At 37.9% G+C, this 18,454-nt stretch overlaps 1 protein-coding gene across 1 annotated transcript in view; it reads right to left on the bottom strand.

Annotated features, from left to right (window-relative positions):
* The window catches only part of LOC121873111 (cadherin-99C-like), a 143,295-nt gene extending 125,080 nt beyond the window's left edge, over positions 1–18,215 (bottom strand). Inside the window, exons 1-5 of the mRNA XM_042376423.1 lie at positions 18,207–18,215; positions 17,692–17,814; positions 11,618–11,675; positions 1,356–1,522; positions 787–1,025 (exon numbers count right to left, since the gene is read on the bottom strand). Of these exons, the coding sequence (XP_042232357.1) occupies positions 787–1,025; positions 1,356–1,522; positions 11,618–11,675; positions 17,692–17,814; positions 18,207–18,215 (596 nt within the window). The remainder of the gene's footprint in view (positions 1–786; positions 1,026–1,355; positions 1,523–11,617; positions 11,676–17,691; positions 17,815–18,206) is intronic.
* Positions 18,216–18,454: the final 239 nt, after the last annotated feature.

Raw genomic sequence — 18,454 nt, 5'->3', positions numbered from 1 at the left:
TTTCTCCACTCTGAACCTATAGTCCCTCATAAATCATCAGGAAGTTCAGAATAAAGACACTAAACCACACTGGCCACAGTGGCCTATTACAGTACATCTTGAACTTCCTCCCTTGCAGCTAACAGTTCCACACTTCAAACAAATTAGACCCATGAGAGCTTGTACAGTACTAACCTGTATAAAAATAGTGTTATCCCTACTACTTTAATAACCTGTATACTTTTTTCATGTGATTTTTACTGAAACCCTCACCATGCATTTTAATTATCAACAGTATTTGAACCACCTTTACATAATATCTTCAATACAGAATATGCTCTACATGTCAACCACAAGCATTTTGTAAATAAACTTTCTAGATTATAGACTAGACTTACATTCTCATCAGCATAACATTTCTGGAACTGCAGAAAGTTTTAAGACAAATTGTAATGTCCATATGAGGGATTAAAGCAGGAAACAGGAAATAATATTTAAACAGATAATTTATGAACACCTTCACATTATCTTGACAAGTCTTACTGGTAACTCTATGGATTTGGAACAGAGGATGTACACTTACCTCCTTTGTGAGTTTCATTTACTGCATTTTCAACATCAAATGTTCATATGTTCATGAATATATCAGCAAAGTAAAATCTTATTTGGAGATGGCTGCCTAAAGATTAACTGGTAAAATTTAACCAATACAATATAATTATAAACTACAAAATGCTTACAAAATAGAGGTACAGTCAATATTGAATGGTAAATACTGTATGTATACCACCAGTGGTGATGTCTTACCTCACTGGGGTGGACAATGAATCCAGATCAACTGCATGAATTCTCTCAGGTTGAATGCTTAGGACCCCAGATACTTCTCCTGAAGTAACAGAAGCACTGTATTCTGGGTTAGCACAAATGGAACCAACCCGAGTACAGGAAGCATAATTGAATGCTGGGTCCTGGTCATCACTGTCGGCCACATTCACTGTGAGAGTTGCTGTACTACTAAGTCGACTTTCTGCAGACTGAGCTTGATCCTTGAAAGAGATGGAGAAGTTGACAAATAAAAACAAAATATAAAAATATTTATAAATGTAAGTTTGAAAAATTCTAACTCACTCAAGCCAGGAGGGCACTTTATCTCATGCTTATACAGTACAGTATCCATGAATATTTTAACTAACTTTTTTCTATTTCCAAGCTTAACTTTCCCCACAAGCCCAGAGTAGAGTGCAGCTGCCAAATACAGTACATCAAACAACACTTGCCTACTGTTCTAAAGGTACCTAGAAGTGAGTAAACAGCTTCTCTAAATTTTCATGAATATAGTTGGAGGTACAATATACAAGGTACACTTAACAACTTACAACTGCCATAATAGTAACATAGTACACTGATGTTCTCTCAAAATCAAGAGATCGATTAACAGTGATGAGACCTTGGTGAGGCAGAGTGATACTGAAGTAGCCATAGCCATCACTGTCAGGGTTACTACTGCCTGGTACTATACTGTAGTGCACCTGGCCATTCACACCTGTCAAAAATACAATATTTGTATAACATTTTTAAACTAGATAAATTATTTAACATATACTGCAATACAACTTATTAAAATACAAAATTAGCTGATGCTAGAATAACAAGCATAAACATTCTACTGTATAGGATATCAATACTCAGTTAAAAGTTCTATACATTATTTCAATATCAAGTAGAAAGCATGATCAAGTAATATTATTCAGAGCCAACTTCTTCCTCACTCCATTCCATCCATTGGCTTCTCATTTTTCCATGCTGCTTCTTCCTTTCACCTCACTCAAATAAAAATAATAATACTGTTATTAAATTCGTGATTTTTGCAGACAATACTATAATTAATTTCATTATTATTAATAGAGTATGTGTTGGTGATGGAAGAATTAATATACAGTATTACCCCGCTTTACGCGGTTTCACTTAACGCGATTTTTCATATACGCGGTGCCTCGCCAGAACCGAACTTTCACTTAACGCGGTTCATCTACTCATATACTCGGGAAGCGGCGCGGGCACGATGCGCACAAGGTCGCCCAGTCATCAAAACATTACCGAGTTCTTCACCCGCCACCCACCACAGCCGGCCCAAGTCAGTGATAGTGATAATGATAGTGAGGATATGGACTTATATGGACTTTGAGGGGTTTGACAAAGAAGCCCTGCAAGCCTCTGTGGTGGATAGTGATACAATTGATACAAGTGATACAGGTGAGGGCCAATAATCTGCCCTCTGCCTCGGAACCAACCCCCCATCCCCGTGTGCCCAGCCATCTTTTCTACTAATGTAAGTGTTAAAAAACCTAATATTATTGATATTTCTCTTAATTATTAATTGTGTGTGCATACCATCATAAAGTTAAGATAATATTTTTACTACAACATAGTTGTGTGTCGTCAAAAAGTGGAGTTTGTGGGTTCAATTGACCGCGTAAAGCGGGGTACAACTGTATGGAAATTTGACTGACAAGAATGTATTGTGAGAAGCAGTGGCGTACCATGGTTGCAACCGTTGCACTGATGAGCCATGCAGAACACCACATATATCAGTTATCAAATCAAATATCAAGTAGGATATGGCCTTTCTCTAAACAAGGGTTGTCAAGCTTTTATGAACACCTAATTTCTTAAATTATATCAGTGGCACCTGACAAAGTATCTATTATCAATTATTAAATAATGGGTGCAAAAATACTTATGGCAAAAGAATATTAAGCTTTCAGTGTGATCTACAGTAATTTAGAAATAAAGTAGTTTAAAAAATTACTAGGCATTATACACAACGCTGGCCCTCTGTAAAGTTGCCAATGATCTTATTGCTGAACATTTAAATAATTAGTAAATATTTATATTTATATCATCCGATTATTATTTCAAGTAAAGCAGAAACCTGAATAACTTTCCCAAGTGAAAAAACCATAACTGAAAGCAGACTGTAGGGTTATTTAGAAATATTAAAATAATAATGTGGACGAGTTTTGTCCAGCTGACGGAGAGCCGCCGCCAGTCTACATAGCTTCTCGACAAGTGAATGCAGTTTTCGAATTGCATGCATTTGTACCCATTGCATTTACAGAAAACTTATTTAATAGCCACTCTTATGGAAAACAGCTCTTAGGTAATATAATATCACCGCATAACATAAAGACTTCATGCTTATTCAGGGAAAAAAGTATTAAATTTGACTAAAATGATTCAAATTCCTTATGCTTCAACATAATACAGTTCATTTTAGCATGTTATTGATAGGATGGTTACATCTGTATATCCATTGACGGCATGCGGCTTATCCTTCTGCATGCATTGAGGGACACTGAGTCTCCTCGACTTTCCTGAATGAAAACTGTGAAGACTCTTAAAATTAAATCTGTACAGTGGTCCCTCTTAGTCTCAAGGCATAGAGATCTGTAACCTTACTCTCTGAGGCTGAAAGGAACATCTTAATTTATAGTGTCCAACTCCCATCTCATTTACTATGAATCCCCCTCCTGTCTAGAATCAAGGAACCAAAGAATCAGTTCTAGAGACCATCTCCTCAAAAAGAAGGAACAAGAAAGATCCTTAAAGGTAGATGAAGAGATATCAACAGTAAAAGCCTCTCTCTTCAGCCAAGCCAAAGAATACTGCTAAGCTCCTACCACAATAGCAGATAAACCATTCTTCTGAAATCTGCAAATAAGAAAATCCAACAACAAAAAAGTTGAAACAGTTTCCTGTTTCAATATCTTATCAAACCTGAAACTACCTTGAAGAGGATTCATCCAGCCTACAGTTATCCCTCATTTAATGATAAGCTTGCATTCCTGAAAAACATAATATTAAGCGAAATTATCGCTAAATGAGGGATAACAGCGAAGCACGGAGGGAGAACAACAGGTTCAAATGGCAAGATGGTAAACATCGAGTACTTTACTGTACTGCCTAATAATAATAATAAATGAATTCATAATAAACGGTTTCAAAATAAAATGATATATTAACATCAAACTTCCATATAAATGATGTGGTCCAGAGTTAAATGATTTAGTGAACACAAGGTGAGCCTAATTTGAGCAAATTTCAAATTGCATGTCAAAAATTTAAAAAAAATTACTATGATAAACAAAAAAATTATACAATATACAGCATATCATCAAATACAATAGCACATATTTTATGTACAAAAAATAGCTCCTTCCACACTCAAACCATGCCTATGCCAATGTGACATAGTTCAGCTAAGTAGTTAATCAATTGACTCAAGAGCCTTAAGAACATAAGAACATAAGAATGGAGGAAACTGCAGCGGGCCTATTGGCCCATACTGGGCAGTCCCGTTTACACCCAACCCCTATTGCTCATATGAGCATCCAACCTATGTTTGAAGCAATTCAGCGCATTCGAGTTAATGATGATATTTGGTAACTTGTTCCATTCATCCACTACTCTGTTTCCAAACCAGTGTTTACCTATTTCACGCCTAAATCTAAATTTGTCTAATTTAAAACCATTGTTACGAGTTCGCTCCTGGTTGGATAATTTGAGTACCTTTGTAATGTCCCCTTTGTTTAGCCCTGCTTCCACTTATACACCTCTATCAGGTCCCTCGCTCACGTCTCGAGGAGTGCAAATTAAGATGCTTTAACCTGTCTCTATACTCAAGGTTCCTAATGCCCGGATTAGTCTTGTCATTCTCCTCTGTATTCTTTCCAAGGATTCTATATCCATTCTGTAATACGGTGACCAGAACTGAACTGCGTAATCCAGGTGTGGTCTCTCAAGAGCAAGATACAGTTTTAGGATGACCTCGCTAGTCTTGTAACTAACACTCCTTTGTATGAACCCAAGTACTTTATTAGCCTTGTTACGAGCAAAAACACATTGTTTACTTGGCTTAAGGTTCCTACTTATCATTACTCCTAAATCTCTCTCGCAGTCGGATTTCTCTATGGCATCGTTGTTCATCTGGTATCTGGTTCCCTGTTTACATCTCCTATACTGAGTACTTTACATTTGTCCACGTTGAATTTCATCTGCCATTTTTCAGACCATTCGAAAAATTTGTTTAGATCTTCCTGTAGTTTTGTGGAGTCCTCGTCAGATTTAATAACACGTCCTATTTTAGTGTCATCAGCAAATTTGCTTATGTTACTGTCTATGCCGATATCTATGTCGTTTATGTATATAATAAATAATAATGGTCCAAGTACTGAGCCTTGGGGAACTCCACTTGTGACGTTGCTCCAATGGGACTTAGTGCCGTTAATGCTCACTCGCTGTTTCCTGTCCTGTAACCACGCCCTAATCCATTTAAGGATGTCACCTTTGATGCCATGAGCTTCTACCTTTCTAATTAGTCTTTCGTGGGGGACTCTGTCGAAGGCTTTGCTAAAGTCGAGATATACCACATCATAATTGTGCCCCTCGTCCACTGATTCGAAAATTGATGAAAAGAATGTTAATAGATTAGTTAGGCAAGAACGTCCGCTTGTGAAGCCATGCTGGGAATCATTGATCAATGGGTGCTTCTCCAGGTGATTTCGAATAGAGTTTGAAATGATTGCTTCCAGTAATTTGCCTACTATTGATGTTAGACTGATTGGGCGGTAGTTAGAGGATAGTGATCTATCCCCTTCTTGAAAATCGGTATTACATTAGCTATCCTCCAGGATTCTGGTACTACACCTGTTTTTAAGGACATGTTAAACAACTTTGCTAAGGGCATACTAAGCTCTTCCTTACATTCCTTTAATACTCTGGCAAATATCTCATCGGGACCAGGTGACTTATTAGGCTTTAGTTTGTCTATTTGCTTACTAACATCGCTACTAGTCACTACTATCTCACTTAATTTGTTTTCTTCACTATCTCTGAATAAATTGATGCCTCGGGTATCATGTTTAAATTTTGATTGGTGAAAACTGTTGAAAATATTTATTCAAATTATTGCTCATTTCTCCGTCGTTATCAGTGAGCTTCGCCGGAGTCTGACCGTATTGGTCCAATCTTTTCTCGTGTTTTAGTTTGATACATTTGGTAGAATCCTTTGGGGTTTGTCTTCGCCTCCCTTGCTATCCTTACCTCATTATTCCTCTTTGCTTTCCTTATCTCGGTTTTAACCCTACTCGCCAATACCCTATAATAGTCCCGGAGGTGAATTTCGCCACGAGAGCCACAGAAGCAGACATCAACTTACCTCCCTCTCCCTCTTTGTTTCAGCCTTATAAGGATTTAGAAAGGAATCACAATAACCTTGAAGAGAACAAGTAATTCACACCTATCCACCATCTGATTAATCCCACCAAGTCTTGTTAGGAGCAGCAATCTTTATTTTGTTCACCTTGTAATGAAAAGGCTGAACAGGGGAACTTTATTTTAAAAAAAAATTCCTATAAAGCACTTAGCTATACACTGCATATTTCCCCAGAACTGCCCTTGATGAAACAAAGAAGTTCCCACCAAATAATCAATAATGCTAAAAAAAAATTAACTTAAGAAACTCCCGCTGTGGATCTGCTAATTAAAGAAAGAAATAGACACTGTACTCTCGTGCTAACCCACCAGAAATGAACTAAAATGCCTGACAGTCCAATAAGGATAATCCCTCTCACCCATGCTCAGTGAACCTGGCAGAAGGCTTGACCTAAAGATGACTTTTCTTTCTCTGGGGAAACTCCTTCTCCTAGAACTTCTCTCACTCTTACCGCATACAAAAAATTTATTGAGAAAGTTAACTTCTCCACACTACATGCAAAAAAACCCACTTCCAAAGAGGACCTACATCCTGAACCCTTCTCCAAATTGGGCTAAGGTTGTGCCCTTGAAAAATCTTTTAAACTTCCCCACCTACAAAAAAAAAGAAAGAAAAAAGATTGGAACAATAAAGCATTTCAACCTTGTACCTACATTGGCCCAAAAGAAGGCTGAAGACAAGAAATATAGTAAGGCTATCATGCTTTAGCCCAAAAGAAGGCTGAAGACAAGAAATATAGGAAGCCTATCATACTTTGGCCCAAAAGAAGGCTGAAGACAAGAAATAAAGGAAGCCTATCATACTTTGGCCCAAAAGAAGCCTGAAGACAAGAAATATAGGAAGCCTATCATACTTTGGCCCAAAAGAAGGCTGAAGACAAGAAATAAAGGAAGTTTATCATACTTTAGCCCAAAGAAGGCTGGAGACAAGAAATAAAGGAAGCCTATCATACTTTGGCCCAAAAGAAGAAGACAAGAAATAAAGGAAGACAAGAAATAAAGGAAGCCTATCATACTTTGGCCCAAAAGAAGGCTGGAGACAAGAAATAAAGGAAGCCTATCATACTTTGGCCCAAAAGAAGCCTGAAGACAAGAAATATAGGAAGCCTATCATACTTTGGCCCAAAAGAAGCCTGAGGACAAGAAATATAGGAAGCCTATCATACTTTGGCCCAAAAGAAGCCTGAGGACAAGAAATATAGGAAGCCTATCATACTTTGGCCCAAAAGAAGCCTGAAGACAAGAAATATAGGAAGCCTATCATCAACCCCAAACCCGAACCTTTAAAGAAATATGATCCAGCATAGGACAGTTAAGTGCAAGTGACGAAGATATAAAATACAGTTGTGAAAACTGCTGAAAGAAAAATTTTCCTTTCGGAAAATTAACCAGAATCAGTCAGTTTGGAGGTTTTATTACAAACTAAACCTGAACTGTAACTACAGACAAAATGATTGGGGTTCTGAAACAGCCAATCAAATCTGAAAAGGAATCCTTTAAGATTAAGGAAAATTTGTTTTCAGAGAAAAGGAACCTGAATTGAGAATCCCTGAATACCTGGCTACAACTGACTGTACAGTGGAGAATTAGCTTGAAGCTATTCATCTCTTGTAATATTAGGTGTCCTAATGACCTCCCTCCCTCCAAACATCACCCAAGGTATATTTCTGAATCGAGTATACAGTCCCTTCAAAATGGTGACTGGTGCTGTGGCTTCCTCCCATATACTAATATGTCTTATGGAACTAAATCTGCCCAATTGAAACAATACATATCAGAGAACACAGGCTACTGTTTTGTTTAATCACTTCATCTACTTCAAATTTACTTACAAGTAAGTTACACTCATCCAACAGAGGAAGAAAGATATCCACATCATTTGGTTACCAGATTTGCCACCAAAAGTGATTTAAAAAATTCCCCTAAAACGAAGTGGCTCTTGCAATACTAAATCAACTTGAATAAGGTGATGGTAGTAGTGAACATGTAGCCTTAACGGATGGGTGGAGGCTGTGGATCCACCACGTTGCCCACTCCACTAATGCGCCTCCTAGAAGTCATTACTGTATCAGGTTTCCTCAAAGAACATGTGGTTGCCTAGAGATGAAATAACTCTAATAATGAGTTTAAATAAGCTAGCATAGATGCATTTCATCTTATAATTACCCACTCAAAATGCTCAAGTCTCTTACATCTTCTATGATACTCCAAAAAGGAATGTCCAATATTTTTTTACAACAAAGAGACAACTGGTCTTAAGTGTGAACATTCTTGAGTCATTAGATGAGACTACACTAATGGACTGTGTGGCTTTGAGAAGATGGACATGGCTTGCATCCTTGTCCCAAATTATTATTATTAGAAAATGGGAATCAGCATTTGGAGCATTTAGCACCACCTCCTGTTTCTTCCTGGCTACGAATACTTACTTTTTTACTTTTACTTTTATCCTCTTCGCCACTGATCGGCTAGTTAGCAGCTTGGGCGGTGGGTCACGTCTCTGTTACACACTGTTGGCAAGTATTGGGCATGCACTGGCTCCTGAATGTATCTGAACCTGCTCCAGTGTTGGTCAAATCTGGTCTTGAAAAAGCTCACACTCGGTGCTATCACAGCACTCTCTGGCAGGTTGTTCCAAGAGTTCATAATTCAGATTCCGACAAAGTTTGCCCTCAGTTTTCTGGACCTGCTGCTTCTTCAATCTTGAGCTGTGACCCCTTGTGGGGCAAGCATCTGCCAGCGCCAGGTATGGACACTCAACTGAGTAGTGCCCCTTGAGATGTTTATATACCTCAATTAGGTCACCCCTTGCCTGTCTGTAGTATAAGCTAGGCAGTTGCAGGTGCTCTAATCTCTCTGGGTAGCTGAGGTGCCGAAGTGCAGGCACCAGTCTGGTTGCCCTCCTTTAGACATTTTCAATCTACTGACAGTCCCGAGCATATCTTGGGGACTAGACGGGGTGACAGTACTCTTGAAGATCATTACGAAGGACTGACCGTCTAGATCAGTGTTATTCAACCTGGGTGGACGAGATTTGAATGAATTATGACACGTGTGAATGTGTGTGTCGCCTGCATTACAGTATTTGTATGGAAACATGACATCACCCGTAATATTTGAAATGCCAACCAAAGAGAACAGAGTGCTGGGATGTGGATTCAATTTTAAATTTAAAAGTCAGTGCCCAGTTGACTGCTGTGGAGAAAATAGGCAAGGTAGCATTTCACTCTATTTTTCACGGCTTGTGTTGATATACCATGAAGCTGGACGAAGTAACATACAGTATGTGGGAGGGGAAGCGCAGTTGATTGTGTACTGTCGCTTTCCAGAATTAGAGTTTAAGACCATAGTTGAACACTATTTGTGCTGCCTCCAATTGGGGGTTGAAACAACAGCGGAGAACATTTTCCAGAAACTGAATTATTTTATGATTGAAGAGGGCACTAAATGGTTGAAATGCAAATCCGTCACTACAGATGGTGTGACGGCAATGGTTGGAGCAATCAATGGTGTTGCGGCGAAAATTGAAGCTGTACCACCTAACTGTGTTTCAATTCACTGTGTAATTCACTGAGAGGCCCTTGTTGCTAAGGAACTGAAAGAGACTGCAACAGCCAATGAAAAGAGTGATTTTGAGCTCCTTCTCGATGACATCATCAAAAAACACACAATGTTCGGTGGGTTGTGCAAAGTAATGGAAGCCAACTTCACCAAACTGCTCTTTCATGCCGAGGCATGCTGGTTATCCCGTGGGAAGGTTCTGAACAGTGCTTGTACTGAGAGAACAATTGTGTGTTTTCTTCACAGAGGAAGCAAACCCCATGGCAGTTAAATGTCAGGATAACTTTTGGCTGGCAAAGTTGCCATACATGGTCTCAGTTTTTGATCATTTGAACAAACTCAACATGAGTCTCCAAGGCAAAGGTAGGGATATTTTCACAGCAGTGAGAAAAAGCTGTTTTTTCTAAAAACCAGTATTTGTGATATAGCTCGAATGCGACGTCAGCAAATGCTACCTAGGTATGTTAATTCCTAGCCACTTCACCAGGCCAACATACAGGCAATTAAAACATCTTATAATTACTTAATAAGTAATATTAGGAGGACACGTCGCTACCTGGCATTTAATTGCTATTGATTCAAACTGAAGGTGCAAAAGTGGAGAGGCTACAAAGAAAAGAACAATTTGTCTGATTTCTCAACTTTTGATAATTTTATGAGAGAATGTGGTTGGAACACAGGGTGCAGGCAGCAGAAGAGGAGACATTGGAGATGTGAATGTCCTGCCTGGTTGTCAATCACCTTTCCTTGATTCAGGAAAACCTCACGTGTATTTCCCAGAGAGTGAGAGTGAACACCTGAACTCCAGCATGTGGGTTCTTAATTCATTTGCTAATGATGGTGTTAACCATTCTGAAGCTCTATTGGAGCTCCGGATGAATTACACTCAAAAAGCAACCTTCAAGACATTAGTACACACCATGTATTTCTGGGTTACACTTATGGATATTCCAGAAAATAAGGAGTTGGCCGAGCAAGCGACAACCATGTTGGTGCAGATGCCAACATCATATCTGTGTGAACAAGGCTTCTCAGCTTTAGTTTATTCAAATCAAAGAAAGGGAACACAATTTTGAATGTGGATGCCTCATGCAGAGCGCATTTGAGAGTTGGCTGATGACACGATTTCAGCTGATAGAAGACAAAGTACAACAGCAGCCAAGCCACTAAATCACCAAAACATTCATGATTATACCTATGATACTTTAAATTATTATTAGTTGCTTGATTCACCTTCTTCTCACAATGGCTCGAGATCTTCAGTTCATTGTCAACATCCACACTCAAGTCCTTTTCGCATTCGGTCTCCATTAATGCAGTTTCTTCAGCCCGTTGGAACATATGCGCCTCCTTAGTGTTGGTGCGACCCAGGTGCATCCTCTTACACTTTGTGACATTGAATCTTAGCAGCCATTTCTTCGACTACTCTTGAAGCTCATCAAGATCTTTCTGCAGCTCTACGCAGTCTGTTTGGTTCTTAATTTACGTGAGCCAAGCAGGCAATAAATGAAATTGATCCCCAAATCCCATTTTATGGCTGGCCCAGATATAGAGAGCTTGAAAACTCTTTCTCCTCTCCTAGGTTAGATTGGAAGTTTACCAGAACTGAAAGGAGCTTGATATTAAAGGAGACACTCTGATCATTCCTAGCCACTGGTATTCTGGGTATTGCCTAAGGCTTAACATTGCTCTTGTACTCAGGTTGTAGAATGCCAGGCTCAAGAAAATAATGGGATTTCATAATCAATCCTTAATTTTACAGTCATATCCACATGCAAATAATATGAAGATAACAGTACATTACCAGCATCTAAGTCATCAGCATGCACCTCCCTGAAGATTGTATTGCCTAATGGTGTTAGCTGTGGGAGAGAAGAAGCTAGTTTTATGTTTATTCATTGCTTACTGGAGGGAATCAATATCCAAAGGTCAGCCAACAGACTGATAATTATAGGAGTAATCTTAAGACCTTAGGTAAGATAGCCTCTTCCCTCTAGGGCAGGGGTGTTAAACTCATGGTCTGCAGGCCAAATGTGGCCCTTGGGATGGTCAGGTGTGGCCCGCGGGATGACGGTAAAATTTATCAGCCCTTGAAATTATGATTGAATTAGGTATGAAGTACTGAACCCGTATTACTGATAAGCACTTGGATGCCATCCCCAAACTTGGAATATCACCTTTGCAGCCAAATAACGAAAAACTTGTGGAAGAAAAACGCTTGCAATGGAGTGGAAAATGAGGTCAAAGTTGTGAGTTGCATGATAGTTCTTGTTCTGCATGTACATAACATAGCTGTCGTAACAAGATTGAGCTCTTAAGTTTCAAAACACAAATGGAATTCTATAATAAATTGTAGCCCCAAAATAATGAATTTATATGCCTTTTGCTATCCTATTATTAGCGTTAATCATGTTTTTTAAGTAAAATGAATTTCACATGCTTAAGTATCAGACAAACCCAAATGAGGTATTCCTGGTACACCAGGTAAGGCAATGCATGAAGCTATAAACTTCAATCCTGCAAATATGTGATATAGCACTTATGTTAGCCCTGAAGAGGGTAACTAAAATAAGAATTGGCCCTCGAAAGGTTTTGAGTTTGACACCACTGCTCTAGGGTACCGGGTAATGTAGTATTTAATAAGACATCATAAATTTACATATTTTTCTCTCCTCCAAGAAGTGACTTGACACACATCAGCAGTAATTTTAAATACACTGCAGCTGGAAAACATATGACATGAGCATTAAATATTACGATAAACAGAATTTTGACACATCATACACAATGTTACTACTTCATCTGAACATTCTTATGATTACAGAGTACAGTATACTGTACTGTATTGTGAAAAAATGAACACAAAATGGATAAATCTTATGCTGAGTCTACTGTCGATCACTATTACAGTTTACTGTACAGTATATAAAACTTATCTTATCACAGTTTTCTTACTGCCTTTTGAATGGTGATCTGCCATAAATATGAATATCAACTGACAATTTACAAGTTGTGCCGCCAAGTGGATGTAAATATCTCGATGGCATCTGAAGGGGTGCAACCAATGATATTCCGTGGGTACAACAGTGAAAGCTATGATCCATGGTCCCACACCACAAACACAGCCACTTTTATAAGTTGTATCTTTTGTTATCCTGGACAAAATTATATATATTATATGAAAATAGAACAGAATTTACATTTTATGATCGATTTACAGTATTTTATCAGTTAGGTAGTTAAACACATCTTATGATGTAACTATTTAGCACATAAATATCATGACACCCACAAGCATTCCTTTACTCACAAACCTCTCACATTTCTAGTCACCGCAGCTGTAAACTGTACACATGTGACCCACTGCACTTGCACGTACAAGTATTCTCAAGTATATCTCACCACTGTGTCCCCAGCTGCATGCAGATAAGAGAAGGGTGTTATCCAGTGTGACCCTAACAAAAATCATAGGTTTTCCCCAGATACCCAGGTCACTCCGGTTTCTTTCAGTACTGTACAAACATAAGACATTAAAATTTATAACAAAGTAAAAAAAAGAACAGATCGGCGGTAATGCGCATAACTCCCACCAATATGTCAAGGGTTCGAGCCTCGGTCCAGACACATGTGAGAAGGGTGTTATCCAGTGTGACCCTAAGTTGGTCATAAAGTTCCTAAATCACTAAACATGTTATGTGTGGCGGATAGAGTGAAGCGAATGATGCCGAATCACACTTGCAGGATTTTCAAGGGACCGGCAGGGTACTGGAGGGAGTGAACCAAATTTTATGGTACAGTCCAGGACCGAAGTTCATGATACAGTCAATGTGGAGGGTGCAAAGTCCACCCCCACCCTTTGCCCTCAACACAGAAAGCAGCACCCTTGCAATTTAATAAACGAGTTCTGGGAAAGGATGCCATTGTTTGGACTAATAAAATAAAGTTTTACATTACTGTACTGTATTTGACATAATAGATTAGATCAGTGTTAGATAATCACGACATATTCTTTACAATGCAGAAGACAGTGGAGAAAGTGTCTTGGTGGCTGGGTGTTTCCAAGGATACTATCAGAATCATTCAAGCTGTATTTCCCTCAGAATAGTAGTCAGTATACTAAGCATGAATGTAAGAGATAATATGGTTTGTGAGAGAACTTTATCACCCTCAGTGGTAATGGCTTTATCATCGGGTTTACCCACACTTAACCTTGGCTTGATCCCTACAATTGTAATGTGATGGCTAATATAATGGGAGTATAGCTGACATATAAGCAACCCGATTAACATACTAAAAGAGGTAGAGAGGAGCTGGTGCGATACCTTGTGGCATCCATGCCAGACACCTTACAGGCCGTCATTGACTGCTTATTGAATGAATAATTCTCATGGCAACATGTATTCTGCATAAATTCTGTAATCTAAAAAATAGATTACTTGAATCATTGTTTTACTTTTTTTAACTGTAAATACTGTACTTACAAATACAGTGATCCCTCGGCTAACGAACACAATTCATTCCACAGAGTCATTCGTTATCCGAATCTATTATTTCAATGGGATATTGGGTAATTGGTTCCAACTCACAGAAAAAGTACATACAAAGTACTGTATACCGGTAATAGAATTAACAAAACATTAAATATAAACTAAATACAGTACAGTATTACCCCGCCTAACGCGGTTTCACTTAGCGCGTTTTACCTATACTCGGTGCCTTGCCAGAGCTGAACTTTCACTTAACTCGGGTTTTTTCCACGTATACGCGGTGAGTGTCCGGCTGGAGAGCTATTTTTAGATTCGCCCCACCCCCCACCCGCCACCCTGCCTGACTGCCTGTTTTAGCTCATAAAATTCATACAAATTACCCAGCCAGAATATAATTTACATTGCTGGAATTCTTACAATATGATGATCATTTTGAATATAAACATCATAGATTTTGCATTAGACATATAAATTTTAGATATAAAGTTTATTCTGAGTAAATATGTTATTTTTTGTGCAAAATATATGACATTTGCATTCAAAATATTCCTGGGCTTTCAAGGAATCCAGCAATGTCAAATATATTATCCTAACTTTAGTTTGAGGTATTATTTATTACTAAAAAGGTAAATACAGTGAGTTCTGCTATAACGCGTGTTTTGATAACGCGAATTTGCTCTAACGCGATTTATGAATTCGGAACAATATTTGTATAACGCGAACGCTTGTTTGCTATAACGCGATTTTTGCTTACTATTTCTCCAATTTTGTGGTATTAACTGTGAATATGGTAAAGAAGAATATCTCCAAAAAGCGTTCTGATGATAGAATTCCCGGTGATTATTGTAAAAGAAAGGATATAACACTTGAAGAGAAGCTCGATGTTATCAACCTCAAAATCACCCTTCTCCCCCATCAAGTTACATTCATATTTTTTCAAGGTAAAGTGTTAAATTTATTGTATGATTTCATTATTAGATATGAATGTAACATTTATTTAGACTGTGCTATCCTTTGTGTTAGGCTAACTACTAAATTTTTTCGATTTCGAGTAATCTGCACCTAACCATATTTTCTCCATAAGCCCTGTTATTTCTATTACGCGATTTTTCTATAACACGATATTTTACAAGAACACAATTATCGCGTTATAGCAGAACTACCTATATTCTGGTTTTCCCACACATCTGGTGAGACGGTTGGTGGGGGGTGGGGGGGATGGAGGGACCGACCGACCATCTGTTACAGTGTGAAGAATATTTTTTTTTTATTAACTGAAGATATTTGTTTTAGCTTATAAAATTCATACAAATTACCCGGTCAGAATATAATTTACATTGCTGGAATTCTTATAATTTGATGATCATTTTGAATATAAACATCATAGATTTTGCATTAGACATACAAATTTTAGATCTAATGTTTACTCTTGAGTAAATATGTTATCTTTTGTGCAAAATATATGACATTTATATTCAAAATATTCCTGGTCTTACAAGGAATCCAGCAATGTCAATTATATTATCCAAACTTTAATCTGAGGTTTTATTTAATACTAAATGTTAAAATTTAGTTTTTCACCCAACATCTCTTGAAGGGAGGGTTGGGACTGACCGCGTGGTTGGAAGAGGGGGGAAGGCAAGTTGGGGTACTTTGATTGACAGATAGTGTTGTGAAGAATATTTTTTTTTTTATTAACTGAAGATATTTGTTTTAGCTCATAAAATTCATACAAATTACCCAGCCAGAATATAATTTACATTGCTGGAATTCTTACAAATTGGTGATCATTTTGAATATAAACATCATAGATTTTGCATTAGACATAGCCTACAAATTTTAGATCTAATGTTTACTCTTGAGTAAATATGTTATCTTTTGTGCAAAATATATTGACATTTATATTCAAAATATTCCTGGTCTTACAAGGAATCCAGCAATGTCAATTATATTATCCTAACTTTAGTTTGAGGTATTATTTATTACTAAAGTTAAATATTCTGGTTTTCCCACACATCTCCTTGGGACGGTTGGTGGGGGGTGGGGGGGAGGGAGGGACCGACCGACCATCTGTTACCCTGTGAAGAATATTTTTTTTTTTATTAACTGAAGATATTTGTTTTAGCTCATAAAATTCATACAAATTACCCGGTCAGAATATAATTTACATTGCTGGAATTCTTATAATTTGATGATCATTTTGAATATAAACATCATATATTTTGCATTAGACATACAAATTTTAGATAAAATGTTTCTCTGAGTAGATATGTTCTCTTTTGTGCAAAATATATGACATTTATATTCAAAATATTCCTGGTCTTACAAGGAATCCAGCAATGTCAATTGTATTATCCTAACTTTAGTTTGAGGTATTATTTATTAAAATTTAGTGGTTTTCCCCCAAAAATTTCTCAGAGAGGGAAGAGCCAGCAGTGAAGTGTGAAGAGGGGGAGGGAGTTGAGTTCATTATTTGAATGGACATTAACTTGGCGACTGTATTTCTCTATTTCTCTTAAGTATTAATTGTGTGCATGTACCATCATAAAATTAAGATGTTATTTTTACTACAACATAGTTGTGTCGTCAAAAAGTGGAGTTTGGGGGTCGGGCGGGTTTCTATTGGAATTAATCCCATATGTTCTGTTGTTCACTTAATCGCCGATTTAACTTCACGCTGGACCCTCTGGGTTCTATTGACCGCGTTAAGTGGGGTACAATTATATATATATATATATATATATATATATATATATATATATATATATATATATATATATATATATATATATATATATATATATATATGCAAGTAAATCACTGTAGGTGTGCGTGATCCAGGTATATGCTGATAACCACAAGGAAAGAAGAAAACACGAAGTTGAGTCTGTACTCACTAACCAGAAGTGGCAACTGTCAAATGTAAACGATGTAAACGTTGGACCAAACAACCAGTTGCCACTTCTGGTTAGTTACCCAGCCAGCATTTTTCTCTGACCAGCTTCCGTTCGTCAGTCAATCATAGTAGCTCAGACTGTCAATATGGCTGTTATCATGCTCAGTTTTGGTTAGGTTAGGTTAGGTTAGAGTTAGGCACTTTTGGTCACACGGTGGGGCCGTTTTGGTCACAGGGTGGGCCATTTTGGTTAGAGTGGGGCCGTTCTGGTTTGGCCCGTTTTCGACTGGGGCCGTTTTCTCCTGCTACCCGTTTTTACTCCCTGTAGAACACCATCCTGATACAATTATATATTGTACTGTACTGTACAGTATTTGCTCCAAATAGAAATTGGGCAATATATCAAGAAAATTTTCCGTAACTACATCATCCCTTCTCAAGTTCTCATGCTTATTTTTATAACGTTTGGATGCTAAGTACATTTAACAAACTTACCTCTGGCACTGTAATAGCATAGGGTAGCCCAGAGAAGACTGGTGCATTGTCATTGATGTCTGTGACACGTACAATGACAGGGATGCTTCGTACTTCACCTGAGCTCCTGATGGTACACGATACCTGTAGATAAACAAAAATATATTACTACAAAAATAAAAAAGGGAAATGTTATATGTTTCTTGTTTAAAATTTATAGTATTATCATTGCCATAAATGATACAGCATAATAATACTGGTACCACAAGAAGAATATGAGACATTAAAGGCATTTTTTGTAAGGCGTTTTAAGACTCATGGAATAGCTAACGCGTTTAGCTTTCCCGGACTGTGATTAAAAAATACATTTGTACAGCGTCTTGAAAATAACTGTTGTACAACACAGTCTTCAGAAAACAATAAAATTAGAACTGTTATTTGGACACAATACGGAAAAAAACAGTGAAGAAAATAGATAAAAAAATATGGGAAAAAGACAAAAAGGAAAAAAGTCAATCAGTCAACAATAACCTGACTTGACCCATTTTTTATACAGGAAAGGTGCTCCACTGTAGTGGATCCTCTCCCCTACAACTCCCAACTGAGCTCCGGCCGCGCGCCTACCAGCCAATCAGCGTACAGCCAGCTACGCCGAGAGACTAGGTCTATGCAGTGGACGTAGGGATACGATCGTCGACCTAGTCTCGACCTTCAACTTCCAACTCAGGATCAGAGCGTTTCACACCTTACGCTTCCGCTCCCGTGATTGGCCCTCGCGCTACGA

Source organism: Homarus americanus, unplaced genomic scaffold, assembly GCF_018991925.1.
Source record: "Homarus americanus isolate GMGI-L3 unplaced genomic scaffold, GMGI_Hamer_2.0 scaffold32929, whole genome shotgun sequence".
Lineage (NCBI taxonomy): Eukaryota > Metazoa > Arthropoda > Malacostraca > Decapoda > Nephropidae > Homarus > Homarus americanus.
Note: the sequence above shows the minus strand (reverse complement) of the source record. Positions and strands in the feature narration are given on the sequence as shown.